The sequence below is a fragment of the Tetrao urogallus genome (assembly GCF_951394365.1).
Source record: "Tetrao urogallus genome assembly, chromosome: 20".
NCBI classification, from domain to species: domain Eukaryota; kingdom Metazoa; phylum Chordata; class Aves; order Galliformes; family Phasianidae; genus Tetrao; species Tetrao urogallus.
In genome coordinates, this window is record NC_136833.1 from 10,075,179 (window position 1) to 10,099,343 (window position 24,165).

Consider the following 24,165-nt stretch of genomic DNA (forward strand, 5'->3'; position numbering starts at 1 on the left):
AGAGATAATGGCTGTGTGGAACAGCTTATGATTCTCTCTTTCAACCATTTCTCTGTCACTATTCTGTATGCTGAACTACATCTTTTTTCCTTATCTGTGTCAGTGTTTCCACCCCAACATGTGCCTCTTCTTCCTCTCCTCCCACCTCGCATATCCTCCTAAACTACGGGCTGAACTGTGTGTTTGTGCAGTTACTTTGTTAGTTTCTCCCTTCTGACCCCTGCCCTTTTGATTTTGATAAACACTGATCAGATCCCCTCTCAGCCTTCCCGTTTCTAGGCTGAACAGCCGCAGGGCTCTCAGCCTTTCCTGTTAAGAAAGGTGCTTCAGGCCCCAACCATCTCTGCTGCCCTCTGCTGGATTCTCACTAGCAGTTCCATGTCTTTCTTGAGCTGGAGAGCCCAGAAATGGACACAGTTGTCATAATATTGGTCAGTTTCCTCACAAAAACATAATACCGTGCTGAGAGTTGCATTCCTGAGGGATATATATATGAATTGTGGCATGTTTGAATGCCTGTTTTTAGAAGGCGCTGTGATATGAATCAAACTGACTTTTGCCTTAAATGTCTTGCAGTTTAGATAAACTGGTAAAGGAATGAAAAAGAGAAGAGACATCATCTGAGCACAGCAGATAAAGATACAGACGTATTAGATTATGATCAGGTTGTAGTAGAATATAAAATAATATAAATTAATTTAAAAGACCTTGCTGGAAATAAATGGAGTTTATTTCACAGTATAACGTCTTGTTATATTTCAACTGCTTTCTCAGTAAATCACCTAATTTTCCTGATCTTTTAATGTATTTAGTAAGTTGTCCTTTGAGTGAATGTGTTGAGTCTACAGAAGGGGAAAATAGAAGTGCATCTGTGAAACTTGCAAAACGTTGTTCCAGTTTCAAGTAGATAACATCTTGTTTTTTCTGCAGACCACATCACTTCACCTTCCATGGTAGATTGTTGTCTGTGTATGCATGCATTCACGTGCTCATAAATTTATTTATGAGATTTATGGCTGTCAGCTCCAGTACAATTTTTACTCTTTCAGTAAATGTCTGGGTAAGTTAACCCCACTTTTTCATTTTAATATTTTGTCAATTTCAAGAGGCTGCTGTTGTCAAAACTCTATCACCTTCTTTTGCTTGATGCTTTTATTGGCAGAAATGAAAATAACCAGAAATGTTCTCATTTGTTTTTCTTTTCAGATCCCATGATTATTTGAGATAAACCTTTCCAAATTTGCAGCATCCCAGTTCACAATACCTAGAGACTTAGGCTGTCTGTGAATGTTTGACGTCTTCTCCAGTGTGGATATATTTCCAATAGCTTTTGACGTGTACAAAGTTGTTTATAATTTTTGTTAGTCCAACACCTAAATCTGAGCTGCAAGGGCTTTACGGCAGAGCTTAGTGTGCTCTACCTGATTCAGATATACTTGAATTAAATGCCATCCCCCACCCCCTCCCAAAGTCAGGTAACACAAATGATCGCAGTGGGAATGGGAAAAAAAGAAATCAGTGCTTGTGAACATTTACCCTAAATATACCAACGCTTTTTGTAAAAAGGCTCCCTACTTTCTTATTTCCTGTTTTTCTCATAGGAAGTAGTTCAACACCAGAAATGCAAAACTCGTGTGCTAATTCTGATCCTACATGGAGGGAATATCTTAGACAATGGGGGAGAGGATCAAAGCAGCAAGCTGGCAGACATCAACACCTTCTGTTCTGTCTTTGAGAAGGTGACACAAGACCATTTCCCTGCTGCTTTGGGCCACATCTTAATCAGACTTGTTCCCTGCCCAGCAATCTGTTCAGCAGCCTTCTCTCTTGTTTCCAAGTAAGCTGATTTTGCTTTATATTATTTGGCTTTGCAGTGTGGTTTTGAAAGGCTTTTGACATGTTCATTTCCAATAGGAGCTACCACTCTTTGAAGTCCTGTAGTTCTGTGGTATTCATTTGTTGCCATTAAGAATGCAGTATGTGAGTGCAGTATACTCTTGAATGAGTTACAGAGAATGCATCTGTAAGAAACAATACCTTTGGCTATTGAAGGCTTCAGTTCACAGTACATTTGAGATTTAGTTATATCTGAGAGCAGTATCTGCATGCTCCTAAAGTTCTGGCAGCTTGGGGCCACATCCGCGGCCCTGGGGAGCCTGTTCCATACCCAACACCCTCTAGTGCAGAACCCTTTTCCTAACCCCCGCCTGGCAGAACTCCATTCTGTTCCCTTTGGCCCTTTTGCTGTCACCAGAGGGCAATGCCTGCTTCTTTGCTCTCCTGTGAGAAGCTGCAGGCTGCTATGAGAGCCCCCCTTAGCCTCCTCTTCTCTGGGCTGAACAAACCAAAGAGGTTGTTCATCAGATCACATTTCTTGCAGCAAGTCAGCTCTGTAGTTGATAATTATTGCTGTGTAGTATGCTGTGATAATATTTCAATGCAAAAACAAGTCAGTAGGAAATTCTGAATGTAATTTCAGAGAAAGGGTAATTAGCAGCTTAGAGACCTACTTAGTTTGGTATTTACTGTGCCCAGAGCAAGAACATAACTCTTAACTGTGCATCAGTAGTATGTTTTGAAGTTCCTTTGCATGCTTGTATGAAAGGTACCCTCACAGTGAAAAACTGTTGTTATTACTAATTTTAACAATCATTATATATACGACAGTAAAAATTTCAGATATGCACTCGTAATGACGTTGCTGTGAGAATTGAAAAATGACATGTAGCAGCAGCTCCTGGAGAGGAGGTATGACTTTTTAGATATAATCTTAACATGGAAGTCAGGAAATAAGAGTAGTATTCCTTAGTCTGCAGTAGATTTCCTGCATGACCTTGAATGAGTAAATTGGTCCGTCAGTGCCTCACTTCTTGAAGTTGGAAGAGATACAAGGTTAAAATAATACAAAGAGATATTTTTTTTCAGTCATTAACCAAAAGCCTAGCACAAAGCCTGAGGAAGAAATAGGAATATTTATGCTGTCTTTGAATTGTACCTGTAGCCTAGAATATATGTGGAAAATTTAAGGAATATGGGTATAAGAGAGTACCATGGTTAAGATGTTTCTCTTTGTCAGGTTGTTAACATGGGACAGCAGCTGATCTTAGCCTGTATGTTCAGAGGATGTTACATTTATAAGATTCATGTAGAAAGGAGAGCTATAGCAGCAGCAGAGTAACCAGCTTAATTTTACATTTTTTCCCCATAGTAAAAAATTTTCCGTGCAGCATTACTGGCACACTTAGTTCCTGAGCAGGTTTTCCTCCGAGTGCTGTTATAACTGGCTTCTACATCCTCATAATGGTAACCAATAATATTTTATCAACTTGGGTAGCAGTAGTTCTGATTGTGCTGTGGTGCTGGTACTAGTCCAACCGGTATTTTAACTGAGCTCATGCAGAATATTCTGTAACATGACAATTAAAATATTAAAAATCTCTTCACTGTTTTTATTTATTTCTGTGGTCTTGGTGAGCTGAATTTAAAATACAAAATTGAATTTTCTAGTGGGCTGGTTGTCTGTGCCCTCTTTTCTTCTTTTCAGTCCTGAAATTCACCCCTTAAATGAGAGAACCTTTTCAGGTAACGTGTATTTCCTTGGTGACATTTTCCTTGATATAAATATTTTAAAGAGATGTGTACTCATCTTTTCTGCATGATAGAGAAAGGAGAAAGAAATGTGTTCTTGGGCCTGATTCAAGTCTTCTGTGACTGTAAACCAAGAGCAACTCTGGTGATGGGGAGGAGAGATTCGGACTTGCTTGATTTTTTTTTTTTTTTTTTTTTTTTTCCCCTAAGCGGAGAGAAACTTCTATTGTTTTGGGGTTTTTTTTTTTTCTTTTTTTTTTTTCCCTGAGACTTCCTTTAAATGATGGTCTGTTTTATGGCCTCTGTTGCAGTATAACACCTGAGCTTACATTTGAACTTTTTGTGGAGCAGAAAACCTCACAGAAGAGGATATGAGTTTTTTAAAATCACATTTGGGACCTTTAGATGTGAGAACAGTGATGCCTGCTATCTAGGTGACAGCAGTGGAATGGAGGGATTAGAGTATACATTAAAGTTCCGAAATACTGGTTGGACTCAAAGCTGTGACGGGCTTATAGTAGGAAGGGATGACTAAGGGCAAACCAGACTGCTGGAAGTTGCAACAGTGTTCACATCAAGAGGGAATACACTGAAACAGCCAGGAAAGAAGTATAAGTGTGTGTCCAAGTAGCTACCCTGTAAAGAAAGCGAACCAGCAGAAGAAGGAGAGTTGAAGCATCGAAAGGCTTTTGAAGGATCCCACTTTAAATGGGCTATTTATGGAGCCAGATCAGTAGCATCTCCTAGGTGTCTCATAAAGCATAGCCCACGGGGCTTGATTGACTGCAAGAAGAGCTGGTAGAGTAGAAGGAAGGAAGAGTGTGCTGGCACCCCAAATGAAAAGACTCCCTCCTGCTTTTTCTTTGTTTTTTTGATTCTCTCTTGTTGCATTATACAGTACTCAGCCCAATTGAAAATAGCTAAGCTGAATATTTGAATGTCCAGTGGAATCATTCCTGGTGCTGACATGTGATTGGTACTGCCTTGATATGTTCTTGCACAGAGCTGCTTTTGTGGTTTATCTGTTTGGAGCTGACAAAAGGAGAAGTGATTCCCTGCTCTCACATTGCTGTAGCTTCACACCAGCAGCTTTTACAGTCAGAACTCCAGGAAGCAGTTGTGGAATGTAAAGTTGTGGTAAACATCCCACTTAGCAAACTGTGGAGAAGGAAGTGTGTTTTAAATTACTGAAATATTTTATCAAGTGTGAGCCAGATTAAGCAGCAGTATAAAATTTCATGTTTGATTTGAGTGTATACTCAATTTTATGAATGTGTCAGCATAGCGCATGCCAACGTAGAGCAACCATCTGTTTGCCTTGGCACAAGTTATGTGACCTGCACCTTTGGTTCTCTGAATTGTTTTCTCCATTCATCTATCAGTCAAGATATGAATGGAATTTACTGAAAAATTTGCAGAGCACACATCCAAACTAGAATGCCATGCTGTCAAATTTAAGCTTACATTTTTAGCTGTTAAACCTCCTTTTTGAAACGTTTTTCTGAGAAAACAATTGCATATAATTTTGGAGGCAGTGCAACTTTGTTCCATCTTTTTGAAGGGATGGAACATTTGGAAAAATGTTTTTATATGCTTTTGAATAATGTTTCTATTTGCTGTTCTAGGAAATAACATTCTGTTGTAGTTTCTGAATCCCACTCTTTAATATAGTAAGTTAGTATATGGGAGGGAAAAAGGCTGAAAGGGAATAATCAGTTTATTCTCTTAAGTTATGTCCACTTGTATGGGTAAAAATAAGGTGGAAAAAATTCACCTTGTGTATTTAATTTCAGGAATGTGTTCTAGGGTTGTCTTAGTCTCATAAAGCTGTAACTCCTTGATTTTTAACTGTTGAGTGTTGTGATCAAATGGTCCTTTTTGTGCTTTCATAGTGAATTGCAAGAGCTCAGCCTATTTCTGTTAGTAACTATTCATTTGCTAATGCTATGTGCTGCTTTTTGCGTTTTTCTTGACGATAGCATGTTCTACTTTAGCCTAAATCCTTACAGCTATGATGAAAGCTGTCTCAGCAGCAGTGAAGACCACATTCCGCTGGCTGCTTTGCCCTTGCTGGCTGTTTCATCCCCTCAGTACCAGGACGCAGTTGCCATGGTGATCAGTAGAGCAAACCAAGTTTACAATGACTTTCTCAAATCTACAGATGGAGTTGGGTTTAACGGGCAGGTAGGACTATTATTTTCTTACATAAAAGAAAAATTCGTTTGGAGCAAGTATATTTCTTGTTAAGTTGTTTCTAGTATGCGTTCATGGTTTTAAGTTATGAGTGTGAGAGAACAATACTGTAAATTTGGTGCATGAACATTAGCTTGGGATTATTTATACAAAATGCTCTCTCAGTACTCAGCATGAGGAAGACCCTTCTGGAATCCTGTGCTGAATCTAACCTGGATTTATTCAGTCGGTAGAAAATACTATACCTTCTCCCACAAGCCTTTTGACACCTAAGCTCTTAGTAATTATTGCTATGAACTCTGATAGTATACAGGAGCCTTAGTTGTGTCTTAAGAGCGTATTATACTAATATAATAACTATAATAACTATACAATGGACAAGTCTGCGAGCCCAAAACAACTGCTGCTAATCTGTGTTTCTGAGTTTGTCACACACCTTCCATAGCTGAAGAGTTGGGTCATCAGCACATCCCTGACAGCAAAAAGAATCCAAAATTTATTGCTTCTTTTTTGCCTCCATCACAGTAGTAATAAAGCATTTGACAGCAGAGAAACTCAAAAGATAAATACTCAGTTGCTGACTCTTTTGCAGATTTCCCATGTAGCTCTGGTATACTCATTTGATTTTTCTGGTATGGTCCACTCCTCAGGGAAGTCACCTGTTGAATTCTTCCAGCTGACATGTCACAGTTATTATTATTATTCCTGCTTCTCCATCTCTAGACTAGAAAGAAATAGTACTTACCTACTTCAGAGTAAATATGTTACTGCTACTCTGTGTGAGTTATTGATGTTTTATTATAGGGCCCTTTAGATAGCTGGAAACATTCATTTCCCTAAAGTACCATGACTTCCTGTTTTCACAAGGGGGAAGAAAAAATTGCATTTGGTGTACAGTGTAGTGAAGAATTCTGTGGTCCATTTACAGCAATTCTATGATTATCAAAACAGTCACTGGGATGGATATTCGTGGCATGGGGCATATGTCTGTAAATAAGAGGAAGTGGAAAAAAGTGACTGCACACTTCAACTGCAGTAGGAAGCAAGGTATTAAAAAGAAAAAAAGAACAAGGGTTTAAAATGACTAGGGTATGTTTCTGCAGGTCTGTGACGGTTTTTGTTTCTTCTAAAATACTTGCTACATTTCACTAATTCACTATTTTTTTACTCCTTCAGGTGTGTCTCATTGGTGACTGCATTGGAGGCATTTTGGGGTTTGATGCCATTTGCTATAATACTAACAGAACTGATGAGAGTCAGAACAGTAGCAGGAGAGGAAGCATCAGCAGCATCCAGGTGAAGAGAAAAAAATCTACTCAGCTGAAGTTCATTCCCTATATATAGATTCATTCCCTAGAGGGAAACTAAGAAATTCAGGTCCATATTAAACCACAAAAAATTTAAGGATTTGATAAATAATAATGATGGCATGGGATTTTGCTCATATCTCAAAAAATTGCTGTCTGAAAATTAAGTCTGCAGCTTCAGTTTTATGATACATCATCAGTAGTGAAGGCTTTATTAGTAAATCTTTAAAGTAGGATTACTGGGTGTCATCTTAACTGTAGGTGTAGATGTATCCTCCCAGTAATCTCAGGGTTCTGTTTCTGCCAGTCTTTTTTTTTTCCAGACACTATAGGATCAATTATACTACTGCCTAGGGGTATTCTAACATTAAATGTGCTCATAAATAAGTTCTGCTAACTGGTGAGAGATGTGCCTACTTTCTGGTGAAGAATGTAAGTCACCCGAGGTTGAATGAACAGGGCAGTGAGAGTAACAAAGTCTCTAAATGAGTGCTACATTTGGAAATAGGAGAAATTCATTCTCACTGTGATCCAGAAGATATTTTTTTGGTAGTAGAAGCACTTTTTTTTTCTTTCTTTTTTTTTTTTTGGTAAACATTTCTGTCATATAAGCTGCATTGTGTGTTCTTCACTTAAGAAGGAATGCTTGAGTTCAACTAATTTTATGTACTTTAGACTTAAGTGGATATGGAAGAGTGATGTTGATACTGAATGAGGTGCCTGTAATGTATTATTTGATGGTTTTATGATGCTAGCTAAATTTTTTCATCTTTTGACTCTTTAGTTACATTTCTCACCAAAAACGGGGGAATGGGGATCAGAATGTAGGACAGGTTCTTTGACTGCATTGCTCTTGCTTATTGTTCCAGTTTTCCTACATTCTTTTTTTCCTACTTTTCTCCTTTTCCACAACATTGTAGAGCTTCCTTCCCAGTTTTTGTCTCCATCTTTCCCCTCTTCCATTTCATTTCTAATGTAAGTTCTAATTTGAAAAGAACTAAGCATTGCATTTTAGAAGAGGAAGATGGTTCTCTCTCGCTGCAACAGCTAAAACACATTATTTTGAAGCAGACAACTGTCATTAGAAGAGATAGAGAAAATTGATGATTTTTACCACATGGATATATAATACATAAAACTCACCTGTGGATGACTGATTCAGAGCCTAATTATTGATACCATTTCACTGCAGATGATTTTTTTTTTTTTTTTTTTTTTTTAATTGTGGCATTTGGGGGCACTGAGAGAGTTTCTATCAATAGAAAAAAAGATTTTAAATTGTTTGAAATGCAGTGAATAGTCTTTATACTGATCATTTCAGCCTTCTTCTAATGTACTACCTGGTGTATTTTTAAGTGGTTTAGTGTGTTTTTCAGAAGTGTTTCTCACTCCCTGCTAGGGCTAAAACAGGTGCTGAATTGGCCTAGTTTCTAACCCTTTCAACCACTGCTTTGATAAAATGAGGTCAAATGTATAAATGCATCCCGTTTGTATAAGCTCTGTTGAATTTCGATCCCTGTCTAAGTCTTCTTTTTGCTCTGTTCATTCTCTGAAGGATAATCCCCTTTTAACAGAGGACTCCAGTCTGGGTGGCAGAAAACACCTGAGCAAAAGCAATATTGACATCTCAGAAATCATGGAGGATGAAGAGCCAAGACAGCTGTTGCCTAGGAAACAGAGTGACTCATCCACCTACAACTGTGATACTATAACAAATCATCATGCTTTCCTGTCTAGGTAACTAGTGTGTGATAACTGAGTAAAAGAAATAGGATTGGCACTCAATTCAGCTTGTCAGCACTGGAGGGGCAGAATCATTTCTATTGGTTCTATTGTGATTCTAGAGGTTTGCTTAAAGTTCTTGCAAACATCCTCCAAAGACATAGATTTAGTGGGTTTGGTATGAATTTTCTCACAAGTTTTTTATTTATTTTTTATTCAGCTGTGAAAGTTTTGAATATGCAAAACTAAATGCAAGTTTCATTTCTTCAGAAGAACCCACAGAAGTCAAGATGGATGAATTTGTTACTTTTTTTTTTTCTAAACCTTGGATTCCCCTCACAGGCTTTCCTTTATTCTCTAAAGAGTAAGATGATTGTTTTTGCTGTTCAATTGGTCAGCAAGCTCCAGACTATCTTTAAAGCAAAACAACAACTAAAACTGAGTAAATGTCTTGCCTAGATGGAAGAAAGCTGGGAGCAAGATTTAACATAATTAACTTATTTGTGTCCTAACAAATATATAGCCATTTCTATGCATGTATGGCATAGAAACTAAATCAGTGTTTTAATCATTTACAAAATGAAAAGCTATGCGCAAGGCATCACTGTAACTTTTTAATACCATTGTCCTCATACAAGTTGAGGAGGCTCAAATTCATATTAAAAGTTTCAGAATAAGCTTAAACGTATCTATACAGCTAACAAGAAGAAGAGGTAATTTTTCAGTTTTTAGAGTTCTTGCATAACTTGCTGATAAGTATTTCAACAGTACAAAGCTTGTGCGTGTTAAAGGTAATACATTTAATATCCACACTGGAAATCATGATAAGTGGCTGCTATACTGTAATTATTTTTCTACAATTTAAGGCATGTTTCTTGAATCTATATGTGGATGCTAGAGCTTTTTAAGCTACCTGTTTGGGGAATGCATTTCTTCTCTGGGTTCATTATAGTTAAATGAGTGTATTTTCTTTACTCAGCATCTGCTCAAGTGTGTTGAAAGATGACGCAGACTTTCTTCCTGCGAATTCCAGTCTCTCAGATGTAAACCTGGGCCGGTTTGATTTTGAGGTGTCTGATTTCTTCCTCTTTGGATCACCGCTTGGTTTGGTGCTGGCCATGAGGAGTACTGTTCTGCCAGGTCTGAATGGTAAGCTCTTTCTAACATTAGAATGCAGGATGCTTAATGACTTTGTAAACAAAGAGGTTATTTTAAAAGCAGGTAAACAAAGGCGTCTACTGGAAGTCTGGGGAATGATTTCCTACTTGAAGGGTTCCTTCTTCTGAAAGATGGGAATGTCAGTGCAAGCTAGTACTAAGACATGAGATGATGGAGTTTAATTCCAGCGGTGTCACTGCTCACCTATTCATAGTAGTGTGTCATTTGCTGCTGATCATATATATTCCTCGCAGGGTAATGTGAAAGTTTTTACTTCACCAAGGAGTAATCCTTGAAAATGATACGAAAAGTAGCATCTGTGTTTGGTTTAGTATGTCATCTTTTTCATTTCTGGCCTCATGACTAAACTTTGTCCCTGGATGTGTTGGCTGTGAGCTGTTTTTAACAACACAGCAGGAAAGTTTGCTCAGAAGTTATATATTTTGTGTGCAGTCTGATTACATTCTCTTGAATACTGTACTGTGTGTGAAAACTTTTATATGTTCGAAAGTGCCACAGTCACTTTTATAAGTTATTATTGGCTATATATAAACATATCCTTTAAAAGTAACTTTGGAATCTGCTTTCCTGAAATTTTAAATTGTGTCGTAGGATCACTGGAAGACTGAGATTGCAGGAGTCCGTATTAACCATCTTTATGCATAGACTCCTTGAAAATCTTAAAGTGGCAATACCAAACTCTCTTTCTCTCTTTCATTCTCATTGAAGTTTGTCAGGTTCGCCCAGCCTGCAGCCAGGTGTACAGTTTCTTTCACTCCGCTGACCCATCTGCCTGCAGACTTGAACCATTGCTGGAGAAAAGATTTCATCTCCTGCCTCCATTCAGTGTTCCACGATACCAGAGATACCCACTGGGGGATGGAAGATCTCATCAGTTAGGTATAGTACCTATTTTCATAGCTCTGTTTATTTAATGTTCTCTTGACGTTTCTCTCCTTACACAGCTCAAGAGGATTTGAACAACAAATGTGCTAGCATGATAAAAGTAAGTAATCTGGGTCAGAATGGCACAAATATATTTAGCAAGTACTGAAAGAAGACAGAGGAAAATTCATTCATATATATATGTATGAATATATATATATATATGTGTGTATGAATATGTATATATGTGAATGAATATATGTTTCTTTATTTTATTTTGCTTTATTCTATTTCTGTTATCTGCAGGTGATGCTATCCAGAACTACAGTGCTCTGTTCCTTGAGAGCAGCTCTTTGAACATAACTCACTCTCAGGAGAGTTCTGAATCTATGAACACATCTCAGAAACAAGAGAGAAGGTTGAGCTTGGCCAGCACAAACAGTGAAAACTCAGGATCAGCAGAGAGCTTGTCATCAGCATGCCTCACCAACAGTGAGTGAAGCTTGTTGCAGTGTGCATAGCAAATGCCATTTTGTGAAAATGTGGGAGTTCCTAATCATTCTGATTATTAGGAAAATTAATTTTTTGGAAATTTGAGGAGAACGAGAACAGCTTAAGTTGTTGTGTTTTTTAAATAACACAATTTAGCTTGCTCTACTGTCCATAGTAATGTAGGTGAAGTAATAGAAATGAAGTTCTTTATATAGTCCCTTATATTAAGGTGACAGTCAAAGCTATTAAGAGTTTCAGACAAACTTGGGTTTAGAGCCATAGTCCAAGCATGAAGAAAGATACATAGATAAGAATCGTTTCTCTTAAGTGCTATAGATCATTATATTCTTCTTTTACAGACTGTAATGCTACGTTAGTACTATCACCACTATTTGGAAAGTATTTACGATTCTTGCTATATAATATGATCATAAAGTTAACTAGTCTTTTCCTGTACACTTTTTGTGGGCCAGGAAGCAAAGGGCATCATGCTGTGGTAACCTCTGCTTCCCAAAACTTGCAATGCAGTTTAGACAGCAGAACTTCAAGGGATTATGCAGTGAGTGAAAACAGAACTTCTGTGTTAGATTGATGCTTTCAACAGGCTCCAGATGTCAATATTAAAAAAACAGAAGGCATCATTCTGTTATCTAGTTTATACATTTATACAGCAGATTTGTTATGAAGACATCTTTTAGAAGTGTTATGCTTTTTTTTTTTTTTTTTTTTTTTTTGTAGTTACTGCTAAGTGGTGGGGAACAAAGCGAATTGATTATGCCTTGTATTGTCCAGATGTCCTGACAGCATTTCCAACTGTGGCCCTGCCACATCTTTTCCATGCCAGCTACTGGGAATCAACAGACGTCGTGGCATTCATTTTAAGACAGGTTGTTGATGTTTCTTTCTCTCTCCACAATGAAAGAGTTTCTCTAATTTAGAGGGAATAAGGAAAAATGAGGAGACTGAAGTGTATTAGAAAAGACTGTTCATTACCAGTCTTTCCTGTAATTGTACTAGTATGTTTATAGGCATTGTGTGCACTGTCTCCTTAGAATTCATTTCTAAGGTATGTGATGTCTCTCTTATTCCTGTTGTTCCAGTTTTTAGATCACAGCTGTCAGTGACTTGGAAATGATTCGTGCTGTGACCTCTAGAGAAAGTGGTGAGGTTGAGAAATCTCACCTGGGTTGAAAATAATTTAGTGATATTTGAGTGTGACCTGCAGTAAAAATATCTCTCCAAGAAGTCAAGATGACCCTCCTTGTAGAATCCAGTGATAAACATTTTAATTTGGATTAATCCAGAAATCAGTGTATCTTTTATCCAGTGAATGATGAAACAGCTGCTGCTTCAGAGGAAAATGGTCAAGAGAATAGTGCAGAAAACTACACAGTTATATTTCTTGATTAAATCAGTTGGGACAATGTCAGTGTGTTTGCTGCTCTCACATCTCCTTTTGGCTGGTCTCCGAGTGTGAAGTCCTGCTCTCTGCACTGGTGTCAGTGGCTTAAATTCTTAATATGACATCATGGCCTGTATCTTTCTGTTTTGCTTGTGCTGTTTGCTCTGCAATGTCACTCAGCTGGGACAGCAGTATAACTCCTTTCCTTGTCAAGTGCAGGGCTCCCCAGGCAGCACACAGTTTTTTAGAATGTTATTATCATTTCAGGTGATGAGATATGAAAATGTAAATTTCAAAGAAAATGATAGCCTGGATCCCGCAACACTAAGCCCATCCAATCCACGAGAAAAATGGCTACGCAAAAGGACACATGTCAAATTGAGAGTAAGTATGTCTCTGAATATCCAGGGTAGCTATGGACATTGAGTTGGGCAGCACTTTAAGTGGAGCCTAATCTCCCAAAGCATGGAATTGTACTTAACTGCAAACTACAGAGGTGATCTAGCAGTTAAGAAATAAAAGCAATTAATACTTGGTTTACCATTAGAAATTTTTTTTTCCCCAAATGCATGTGTTTAAATAACAGAAGGACCTGTTAAGCACAGGTTATTCTTCTGTTTTCTTACATGCTGGATGAATTCAAGACCCAAGAAAAAATATTTTCTTCTTTCTTTAGATGCCATGAGTTTAAATAATAAATGAAAAAAATTCACATATTGTGAAATTTCATTTGGAAGTCACAGAGCTTCTGACTATTCTTTTGCTGTAGAAAAATGAGCCCACTACGTTTCAGATACATTTTTAACAAGTACTGAGTAATACTGTAAGTGTTAGTATGCACTTCAGAGTGCAGCATGTTGAAGCATGATCATCAGCAAATGCTTGTGTCCTGTATATGCTAAAAAGTATACTCAGTTTGAAAGTATTGCCAAGTTGTAGATATTCTTCCAGCATTAGCATCAGTTAAAGCATTCTTGTGGGAGATTTGCTTTTATGCATTAATTTTATGAAAAATTCTGGTTACTAAAAATATGGGAAAGTGCCTCACAGGATGAATGCCTTGCATGTGATAATATTACTCTATGGCACCGCTTGTACTGAAGGATAATTGACATTCCCTTAAGCGTACTCTCCTATATAGTTGGAGTGTCTATAAAGGTACTCTCTTACCTTGTCATCTTGGATGTTCTCAGTGGTGTCTTTATTCAGTAACACCCCCATTAATGGGATCCTGGCTCTTGCTGAAAGTTCCTCAAACTCACTGGGACTGTGTTTCTTTATCACTGTGCTTACCAACATAACAGAGACAGTAACCTTACATAAAAACTAACACTTCCCATTTTTTGGTCTCGTTTCAGAATGTGACTGCTAATCATCGGGCAAATGATGTAATTGCTGCAGAAGATGGTCCTCAGGTACTTGTTGGGCGCTTTATGTATGGACCTCTGGACATGGTAGCTTTAACAGGTGAAAAGGTAAAGATCAAGTATTCTATTTCCTTATTTGTTGTCAACTGACATACAGATAGTTGTTGAATATAATGCACATGTAGTTCATAATACCAGAGAGAGCCTTACAGAGAGGGGGAGTACATAACTAGCATCCCACCATGCTGTAAGCACGTTTTTCGGTAGATTGCATTTTTTCTAGCTAAAATCCTTTTTATATGATGCTGGACATCTCCTCTGGTGAAAGAAGAATATGCTATGCAGTGATTTCTGAACCTGTCATCTGTTTGCATCATCTGCTGGAGATGATTAACTTGAGTAAGGATAAAAAATAGTTGAATAGCAGTTGGCAAGTCACTTAAAGGAAAGTGTATATACACCTTTCAAGGTAAGAGAACTGGATAAAGGAATTGGGATTCTAAAGATTGGGTAGCTGCTGTTTCTCATATACATGGAAGAGTAAAGAGTAGTTTTAGAATTTCAGTAATGTGACGTAGCTGGATCAGTCGGTGCTCTTAAAGCTGACTGCAGTAGCGAAGTTTAAAAATAACAAAGCCAAATAAATATTGAGTGAACTCATTTGGTCACATTCAGTGAGACTAAGAATTTTTAATGGAAATTAATGTAGCAGTGTTGCTAAGCTGCAAATAAAACAGAAGCACGGAGACTTCACTTTGCCTGTTCTGAAAGTTTAGAATTCCTGAGCTCTGTGTTTTCTTGATACCTTCAGTACTGAGTGTTTTAATTGATCAAGACAATAATGAACTCTTGTGCTGTGTGTTAGGAACCATTTTCTGGTTGTGAGGACCATCTGAGAAGTTTCTGAGTTTCAAAGTTCCTTGAAACTTGCAACCTTTGGTTACAAAACACGAATTAAGATAATAATATGATGAAGACTTGGCATGCCATGTTCCTAAGGTGGTAATAAAATTGCCCACTATCACACCAGATGACTTTGTGTTGGTTTTGCAGGTTGATATCTTCATAATGACTGAACCATCTTCTGGTAGGTGGGTCTATTTTGACACAGAGATATCCAACAACAGTGGCCGGATATCCTACAGCATACCCAAACAGAAGAGACTGAGAGTTGGTGTATATCCCATCAGAATGATTGTCAGGTAACAGTTCCAAGCTGATACTACAGCTTTTATGGGCTCTTGTGATCAGGAAGATATTGATATGTAGGATAGAAGGGGGCATGGAGGGGGATTTTGGTCAGTTCTAGATTATACTGCAGACTTCTGTGTGGCCTTAGGCAAATGATTTAATTTCTTTGCACCTCAAGTCTCCAGTGACAGTTCTGTTTATCTTTTTTTGGTCTATTTCCTGTATTATCAGCTTAGATTTGAAGCAGCGACCGTGTGCATACTGGCCAGCTTAAAGGTGTTCAGTCCAGTGGGTTTTATCCCTCCTGCAACATAAATCCTCAACATAACTCAATTTAGTGACATTTGGACCTGCAAAATTAGGGAGACTGAATGACTGTAATCAGTCTTGTTATGGCAAGAGTGTGTGACTTGGATTATTTCAGAGCTTCTTCACTGAGGAAAAGATTACTGATGGGTATGGCCGTGCGTTCTTCAATAAGAAGCTTTTCCTGTTGACATGAACAGTAGAGCATGTACTGCCTTATTCTCAGCCAGCTATTTATATGTTGATGGCAGGCTGATTATAAGAGTCATTTTAATTCTGTACTTCAGAATTATATACTATAATTCTTGTAAGACCATATTCATTCTAAAATTGAGGGAAGAAAACAGCACTTAAAAGTAACAGTTCATTGAGATCAGTTCTTCTGGCTTTCCAGCACTTAAAAAAACAAAGAAACAAAAAAACAAACAACACAAACAAACTCTGTGGTAAGTCAAGCATGAAGAGGGAAAAGGTGTGAAATAAAATTTGTTGGCGCAGGTGCAGGACTAGTGGGGTAAGCTGTGCTTTTAAAAATTCTTCTGTTTAATAAAATTCTAGTAGAGATAAGTTGATGTTTATAAGCAGGTGGATGCCAATAAATGATGCATATCAGTTTTTCCACTGTAATTTCTAATAATTTGCCAGTAGTTATAGACTGTTTGGGAAAAGAAGATACAGCTAATTTCTGTGCAAAATGCACGTATGTACTCAGAGCATTAGTGTATTATCTGTATGTGTATGTATGTATATATATACATATATATATATATACATACATATAGACAACATTAAAAGTTTAAGTTCTTCAATGTTGTTTGTTTGAAATAAATCATGTATTTGTATGAATGTGATGTCTTATTAAAGTCAGCTTCCAAATTTCTTGTTTGGAAAGTTATTTCCTAAAAGTGTAGGCTTTAATTTTCCCATACAGGACTGAAATGAAAAGTCCAGTTTAACACAGATTTTTGAAGCTGCAGATCCAGTCAGATCTAGTACAAGTTCTTAACTAGAACATGCAGAAAATATTCTCATTTTTAAAAAAGATATATTGCTTTCAATCTCCAGAGGGGACCAGAGCAGCGCCACAAGCTACCTGACTGTGCTTCCCCGAGGAATGGAATGTGTTGTGTTCAGCATTGATGGTTCATTTGCAGCAAGTGTTTCAATAATGGGAAGTGACCCCAAAGTCCGAGCTGGGGCTGTCGATGTTGTAAGGTGAGTATAGCTTGCATGCTTCGCTTTGTAAATTTCTAATTTTTCTGTTAGAGCACAATAGGACAGAGGAGGGTAGAATAGATTTTTTTTTTACTAACTATACAAAAATTCTTTAACGGGTAGAATGTTTTGCAGATATGTTTATGTATTTACCTTGACAACAATTGTTCTTGGTTTTCAGAGGAATCTTAGAGTACTGTGGTTTACTTTATAATTTGTACGTTAAGTTGCATAAAGATTGCTTTTGGAGAATATGATGTTAAAGTGAGCATAATGAATTTATAATGATTTCATTTGTTACTGTGATTAGCAAAGAGTGTATTTTATATTTTGTCAGCTTCAAATAAGGACAGAATTCTGCTCTTGAATGACAAAGTGCCATGAGTGCAAGAGCACTGGAGGAAAAGTTAAAAGACTTAATTCAGTCTTGCAATTCTTGCAGTGCTGCAGTGGGCAAAAAAAACAGCGCTCGTTTTGGAGCTTGCATGGGAAAGGAGGGATGCCAATTCTCAAGAGTTTTCCATTTCCTACAGCTGAAATCACAGGGAATCTCATTATGAATTTCAAAGGTAGTAGAACTTGAGATATAGCTCGAGTTCATAGAATCATGGAATTGCTTAGGTTGGAAAAGTCAAGATCATTAAGTCCAATCACAACCTAACCATACTACCCTAACTCTAACAACTCATCACTAAGTCATGTCTCTGAGCCCTACATCCAAACAGTTTTTAAACACATTCAGGGATGGTGGCTCAACCACCTTCCCTGGAGAGCCTATTCCAGTGCTTATCTACCCTTTCTGTAAAGAAATTTTTCCTGATATCCAACCTAGACCTCCCCTGTCGCAACTTGAGGCCATTTCCCCTCATCCTATCACCTGTCACTGGTGAGAAGAGACCAGCCCTGCTCTCACTGCAATCATCTTTCAGGTATCTGAAGAGAGCAATAAGGTCTCCCTCAGCCTCCTCTTCCCCAGACTAAACAGCCCCAGTTCCTCTCACTCCTCATAGGCCATATTCTCCAAGCCCTTCACCAGTCTTGTTGCCCTCCGTTTGACCTGCACCTCCATGTCCTTTCTGTATAGAGGTGCCCAAAACTGAACGCAGTACTTGAGGTGAGGCCTTACCAGTGCCGAGTACAGGGGCAGGATTACTGCCCTAGTCCTGCTCACCACACCATTCCCGATACAAGCCAGGATGCTGCTGGCATTCTTTGCATACTGCTGGCTCATTCAGCTGACTGTCCATCAGTACACCAAGGTCCCTTTTCATCCAGCAGCTTTCCAGCCACTCCTCCCAAGCCTGTAGAGTTGCCTGGGTTTGTTGTGAGTTTTTAAGTTTTTTATAAGTCTCATACTGTATGAGACTGGACTGTTGCTTGCTTTCCTCCATCTCTCCCAAGATGAAGATTTTATTACATCATTTCTCTGTAGGTGCAGATGCTTAGGCATGTTGATTCACACCTGTTGAAAGATCTTGTATGACTGGGTCTGTGCCAGGCAAAGAAATACTGATGTGACCTGTGGGCATTAATTTATTTTTCTTCACCTATATAATTTATTTGTTGCTTGTGACAGACATTGGCAGGACCTAGGATATCTGATTATCTATATTACTGGCCGTCCAGATATGCAAAAGCAGCGTGTGGTTTCATGGTTATCTCAACACAACTTCCCTCAAGGAATGATCTTCTTCTCTGATGGACTTGTTCATGACCCACTGCGACAAAAGACTATTTTTCTAAGGAATCTCATGCAAGAGGTACGTACTAGAAACACGTTGATATCCTTGAAACCTTTTTCTAGAAATTGTCATTGTTTGAAGTAAAAGCTCTCTTCCTTTGGAACAGTAAATCCTACTGTTGTTATATTTTTGCTATTCCTCGTGTCTTTTCTTACTTTTCAAAGAGCAAAGATGGCTAACAAAACATCCAAATGCACCTCTTGGCATATGGTATTGCAAATAAATAAATGACTTGTTCTTTTCTGTCTACCTATTCATAATTTTGCTGTCATTGAGATAGACAGATTTAGCTGTGTGTGCTTTACAGAAATGTTAAGTGAGTTTATCTGCTGCTTCAGTGCAGAATAAGTTCCATTCCTGTAATGCATGCTGTTCGGTAGTCAGAATATTCACTCTGGAAGTAATATTTGTTTCAGTGCCACATCAAAATCTGTGCTGCATATGGTTCGACAAAGGATATTTCCGTTTACAATGTCTTAGCTCTGTCGCCATCCCAGATCTACATAGTTGGACGATCGACAAAGAAATACCAGGCACAATGTCAAGTAAGTAACTCTTGCTACTTAACTAGGAAGTCTTCAGGGTAGCAGGGAAATGCGTCTGTGCTAATGTGTGCGTGCACACACATGCATGCACAGACTCACCAAATAAAGAGCAGAGAATATGTCAGAGGAAAAAAAGCAGTTTTGGTCTCGGAGGAGGCATTTTATGGCAGAGTGAACGATAAAGAAAATTGAATGGTCACAAGTTGTACCTGCAAGTGCATGCATAGCATATTCTTGAACAACAAAATTGAAGAATTCATTGAAAATAAGAGCAAGAGGAGTCTAATATTATTCTTTCATATATCTCTAACTAGGCTGCCAAAGATATAAACTTAACTCCTCATAGAGTCTATAGGTTGAGGCAGCAGTAATTTGTCACTCCCTTTCTTTCCTTCATATTTCAGTTCCTCAGTGAGGGTTATGCAGCCCATTTGGCCTCACTGGAGTTCAGTCTTCATTCACGACCTAAAAAGAACAACTCTCGGATGATCTTGAGAAAAGGCAGCTTTGGCCTCCACTCTCAACCTGAATTTTTGCGCAAGAGAAACCATCTCCGCAGGACTATGTCTGTACAGCAACCTGATCCACCTTCTTCCAACCCCAAACCAGAGCGTGCCCAGAGCCAGCCCGAGTCAGACAAAGATCATGATAGGCATTTGCCTTCCATTGCTTGGGTTAGGGGTGGAGTCCACAAATTTGAATCTGTTCCCTAGGAAGCCTGAGGCTGTAGATTTTGGGTGTCCTTCATTTAACTTGTAATCATGCCTCAAAAGGTAGTATTTAGGCAGCTTCAAACTAGGAGGTGTAGAGGGGAAACTGTACCTCAGAGTCTTCCCTGCTCTGAAAAATGCCTTCTTACACCAACCAGAGAACTTCCAGTTTGTTCTCTTGACGTATTGGGAAATTTTAAAACAATCTAAAACTATCCCAAGTGCTTAAGCATTAAAGCAACAGGAAAAAAAAAGTCTTCAGTAACTTTTTACAACAGATACAATGAAATGTGCAATAAGAGAAAAAGCTGCTACAGGCTTTTTACGCAAAAGGATTGTAGTATTAGCTAACTAGCTGCACCCAAAACAATATAAACAGTAGACCCCTTAGGTTACAGAGAAAGTTTACACTTAAAACATTAAATAGTTTCATCTGTTGCCAATTCACTTTTGATGAAGCGATATATTTGTAAGGGAAGCAGAGGTGATGGTACAAAAATGGGTCATCAGGATTTGTACAGCAAGATGATTTTTGGGTGCCTTGAGTCCAAGATTTCCTTTCAGCTTATACTCTTGGTCAACAGATGCTAATATAGACACTCATCCTGTATAAGGTGCTGGACATCAAATAAATAGAACTCTGCCTGTGAACCAAATCGTAAATGCTTAATGTTAGAAATAAACATCTCTGCCACAGTTGGAAGTAGTTAGTGTTGCTGTATGCAAAGTGATGTGCAAGTGTACAAAACTGTGACTTTTGTGAAACTTGATGACTGTGTAAAATGTGTGAACTGTGTGTAAGGAGGTGTCTTTGACCATTTCAGACTGAGATAGATTCTAAGACAGACGCCTTAAGGGAGCCTTTTCACTAAGGGGTCTGCAATCTGCAGAGTAGTCACTTTTTTCATTATTCTAACTAAAATCTTTAATCTGCAGGATGAAAGAGTAATAAATGCTAATGGAGTAAGTTATTTACCTTCTCATGCTTGACAGCAAGTGCTCTGCTAAGACAATCTATAGCAATCAAACTTGCAACAGTTGAGCTTCAAAGAATGGAGGTGCCAAATGTGTGTTCTCCTGGTTTCTCTTAGATCTTTTACTTATTAGAGGTAAAATGTGTGAAATTTTCCCTAAGTGATAATATTTCTATACTAAATGTTGTAGTTAGTTTAATGCAGTTGCAGTTTTCTAGTTCATTATGCATCTATTTCCACTATGCCAAATTCACCAATATAACTTTTGTGATAGAACTAATGTATGTTTCAAAACCTGTAGTGAAATTGCTAGAGCAAAAAAACAGTTTTCTTTTAAAGTTAAGATCAGACTGTTGACCCTGAGAAAGCTTGAAGTCAACAGGTGATTTCTTGAGCTGTTTCTAGATTTGGTTTCTTTGACTTCCCTCCCTCAGTTTTTTGGCACCAGGGGGAGGATGTCGTCATCCCCACCCTCCCTTTTAGGTTTTCCTAATATATAGCCAGAACAGAAACAAGCCTGTTGGTTAATGAGTTCAAAATTGGTATGTAAAACAAAGAAGGAATGCAGTGGAAAACTATGATGACAATGCAGAAGTAAGTCCGATAACTCCTTCTGTTCACACAAAAGTTTCAGTGTGCTTTTTGAAGGACAGCTTTGTGGCTTTTGTCTTAAAAGGCGACCAGCAAACTAGTATATAAATGGTGGTGATTGCTGTTGGGTTTTTTTTTTCAGCTTGTCACTTAGCAAATTTCTGAGTTACCTATTTCAAACATCCTGAAAGATCTCTGGCACATCAGTAGTTTTTCTTCTTGTAATGCTTCCTGTAAGGGAACAGGTAATTTTTTGCTGAAAATTTAGGAAGGATGTTAAGATTTTAGTAGCTCACGGTTAACTTATGTTACTGGAGCCTGGGGTTTTTAATCTCTGCTGACAAGGTAGCCAGCTGCAAAAGCTAAATGAACTACACTGAAGCAGTCTTCAGGCTTACAGTTTTCCCACTAGTTTCATAGTTGTTTAAGACGTAAATTTAAAGTAGTTTTCAATTTTCAAAAAAATTTTATCGTGGTCCACTGTGTTTTTATTCTGATTGTGTCCATTTCTTTTCTTAGCCTCTGCAGCTAGGAAGAGATTGCACAAGGTATACCAGAGAGCATACTCCATCTTCCTCCAGTCAGTTCGCTCCTTGCACAGGTACCAGAGATGATGTTAGAGCAGGGAAGGCTTCTTTATTGTACTGATGAGGTTTTCTTTCCTGCTGCTAATCTAGGAAAGAAAAAAAGCTGGTAGCAAAAATGCACATCTGATGTTTATATCTGTGCTCCTTTTCTGTTAAATATATCTTGCCTCAACAGGTAGCGAAGAAAAAAAAAAAAAAAAAAAAAAAAAAAAAAAAAAATGATGCCCAGAGTACATCCTCTGAAAAGACTAGCCATGGTAGCCCGGTGTCTGACCAATACGTAACTGATATTACAGAGCAGTTTTGGCAGCCTCCTAGGAAAACAAACATTCTGTTTTCTCGTGTTTTAATGACTGGCAGTTTTGACTCTTGCCAGAGCAAGCCCAATGGAACATAAGTATTTTGAGCATGCTCTTGGTTGTTGGTTTTAAATAGGTGAATGAATTGAAGAGTGGAGGAATGCAAAGAGCAGACTTGACATTTGCTTAGAGGACATAAAGTCAACACTGACTGCAGAATTTGAACTTACTTTCTTAAGCACTGGGTGCTGGGTAGCATGTCTCCTCATAGTAATCACTACACCTACTAGTATTAGCAAAATTAATTCTGCTTTAGCTGTCTACCTCTACAAGCCAGGAGATGCCAAAATCCATTTTCTGATTTAAGTTGCTAACAAAAAAAGACCTATTTCTTTTCAAAAGAGAGATCTGTATGTGATTCTGTGACTGTTGTTAAAAGACTTCATATGAACACAAGGTCAGATGACTCTCACAGGTTTTGGGTTTTTTTTTTAGCCACTGTGTTGGTTCTATATATGTATATACAGTATATTATGAGCTAAAAGTAGTAAAAGTGCTACTCTTCATGCTTGATTTAGAGTGGTAACAATTCAGTCTCTAAACATAGTACTGGAATTCAGCTGGAAATATTTTCCCTAACTTTGTTTCCTATGAGAACTCACATGGTCATTTCATCATGCCAGCACTACTAATGCTCAGGGATAGAATGGTTCATCGCCTGATAGCATGCCTCCATCTGAGCATTTCGACAAACAGTGATGCAGACATCAGTTTGGAGGTTAAGGCCTCATGCTTATTTGGAGCTTATCTTCACAAACATGAGATGCATTTCTTTTGAAAGCTCTAGCCAGCTGACACTAAAATGACACAGATTTTATGTTGGAGATAAGAGTATGAAAGAGGTGGTAGTGATTTAGGCATCTCACAGCTAAGTTGGCAGTTCAGTACTCTGTGGACATGATTAAGGACTTCAATTACTTGGGATTTTTTTGGCCTTTTTTTCCCCTGTTATGTTTGGGACAATCCCTGATGAATTGCTAGTTTTTTACAGCATATTTTCTTCAATCCCATTTTCTGCTGGAACATTTGTTTCTAGTCAGTGCTTTAGTTTCATACTTTGTCTACATAAAACCACGTGGCTGTTCACAGGCATTCATTTTCTATTGAGATTACAGTTTCACTTCTGTTATCATGGAGGCATAATCAGGCCTCCTGAGCAGGCCATTCACTGAGGTCGAGCATGATCTTATAGTCTTTCAGTTTTCTACTGTTCCTCACTGCTGCATTCTCTGTACAGTCAGCACTTTCTTTAACCTTACAGTCTGTGGAAGTTTTGAAGCCTCTCCACAGAAGAGAAACAGACAGAGAAGCTGTATATTACAGAGAAGCACTTACACTTGATCTGCCAAACAGAAGAAGCAGAAGTGAAACTGTGAAACACAAAGCTGTTATTTCAGTGAATGCTGAAGTGGTAGTACAAGTCAGTACAAAGTGGGCCACACCTGAAAGCGCGCACTTCTTTGAATTGTTGATGTATATCCAGTTTTAAATTACTGTATTAAACAAAAACTAAAAACAACTGTAATCAGTGGCCATTTTAGACTTATCAAGATTTGAGATATTGTGAAAACACACATTTACACTGTGGCATCTTTGTGTAACTACTGAAAGCAACCTTAAGTGATGTTTTGTTTCTGCTTTCACAGCACAATTGTAATTTTTTTTTTAAACAATGGCTGTGTTTATCAATTAAAAAAAATACTTGTATTCGCTAGTGCACTTGGAACAGGTTCTTGTTTGACAAATTACACCTATTTAGTTTTGTGGCATGATTTATATCTATTCTGCATAAAAATTTTGTCAAGTGTAAAATTGACATGGTATTGATCAT

At 38.0% G+C, this 24,165-nt stretch overlaps 1 protein-coding gene across 1 annotated transcript in view; it reads left to right on the plus strand.

Annotated features, from left to right (window-relative positions):
* PITPNM3 (PITPNM family member 3) overlaps positions 1-19,826 on the plus strand; it is a gene marked incomplete at both ends in the record, with an annotated part of 42,160 nt that extends 22,334 nt beyond the window's left edge. Inside the window, 15 exons of the mRNA XM_079545330.1 lie at positions 1,602-1,837; positions 5,568-5,772; positions 6,958-7,077; positions 8,644-8,825; positions 9,790-9,959; positions 10,698-10,868; positions 11,160-11,345; positions 12,084-12,232; positions 13,015-13,131; positions 14,106-14,222; positions 15,168-15,316; positions 16,677-16,826; positions 18,403-18,586; positions 18,985-19,113; positions 19,518-19,826. Coding sequence (XP_079401456.1) covers positions 1,602-1,837; positions 5,568-5,772; positions 6,958-7,077; positions 8,644-8,825; positions 9,790-9,959; positions 10,698-10,868; positions 11,160-11,345; positions 12,084-12,232; positions 13,015-13,131; positions 14,106-14,222; positions 15,168-15,316; positions 16,677-16,826; positions 18,403-18,586; positions 18,985-19,113; positions 19,518-19,826 — 2,574 coding nt within the window. The remainder of the gene's footprint in view (positions 1-1,601; positions 1,838-5,567; positions 5,773-6,957; positions 7,078-8,643; positions 8,826-9,789; positions 9,960-10,697; positions 10,869-11,159; positions 11,346-12,083; positions 12,233-13,014; positions 13,132-14,105; positions 14,223-15,167; positions 15,317-16,676; positions 16,827-18,402; positions 18,587-18,984; positions 19,114-19,517) is intronic.
* Between the last annotated feature and the right edge of the window lie 4,339 nt (positions 19,827-24,165).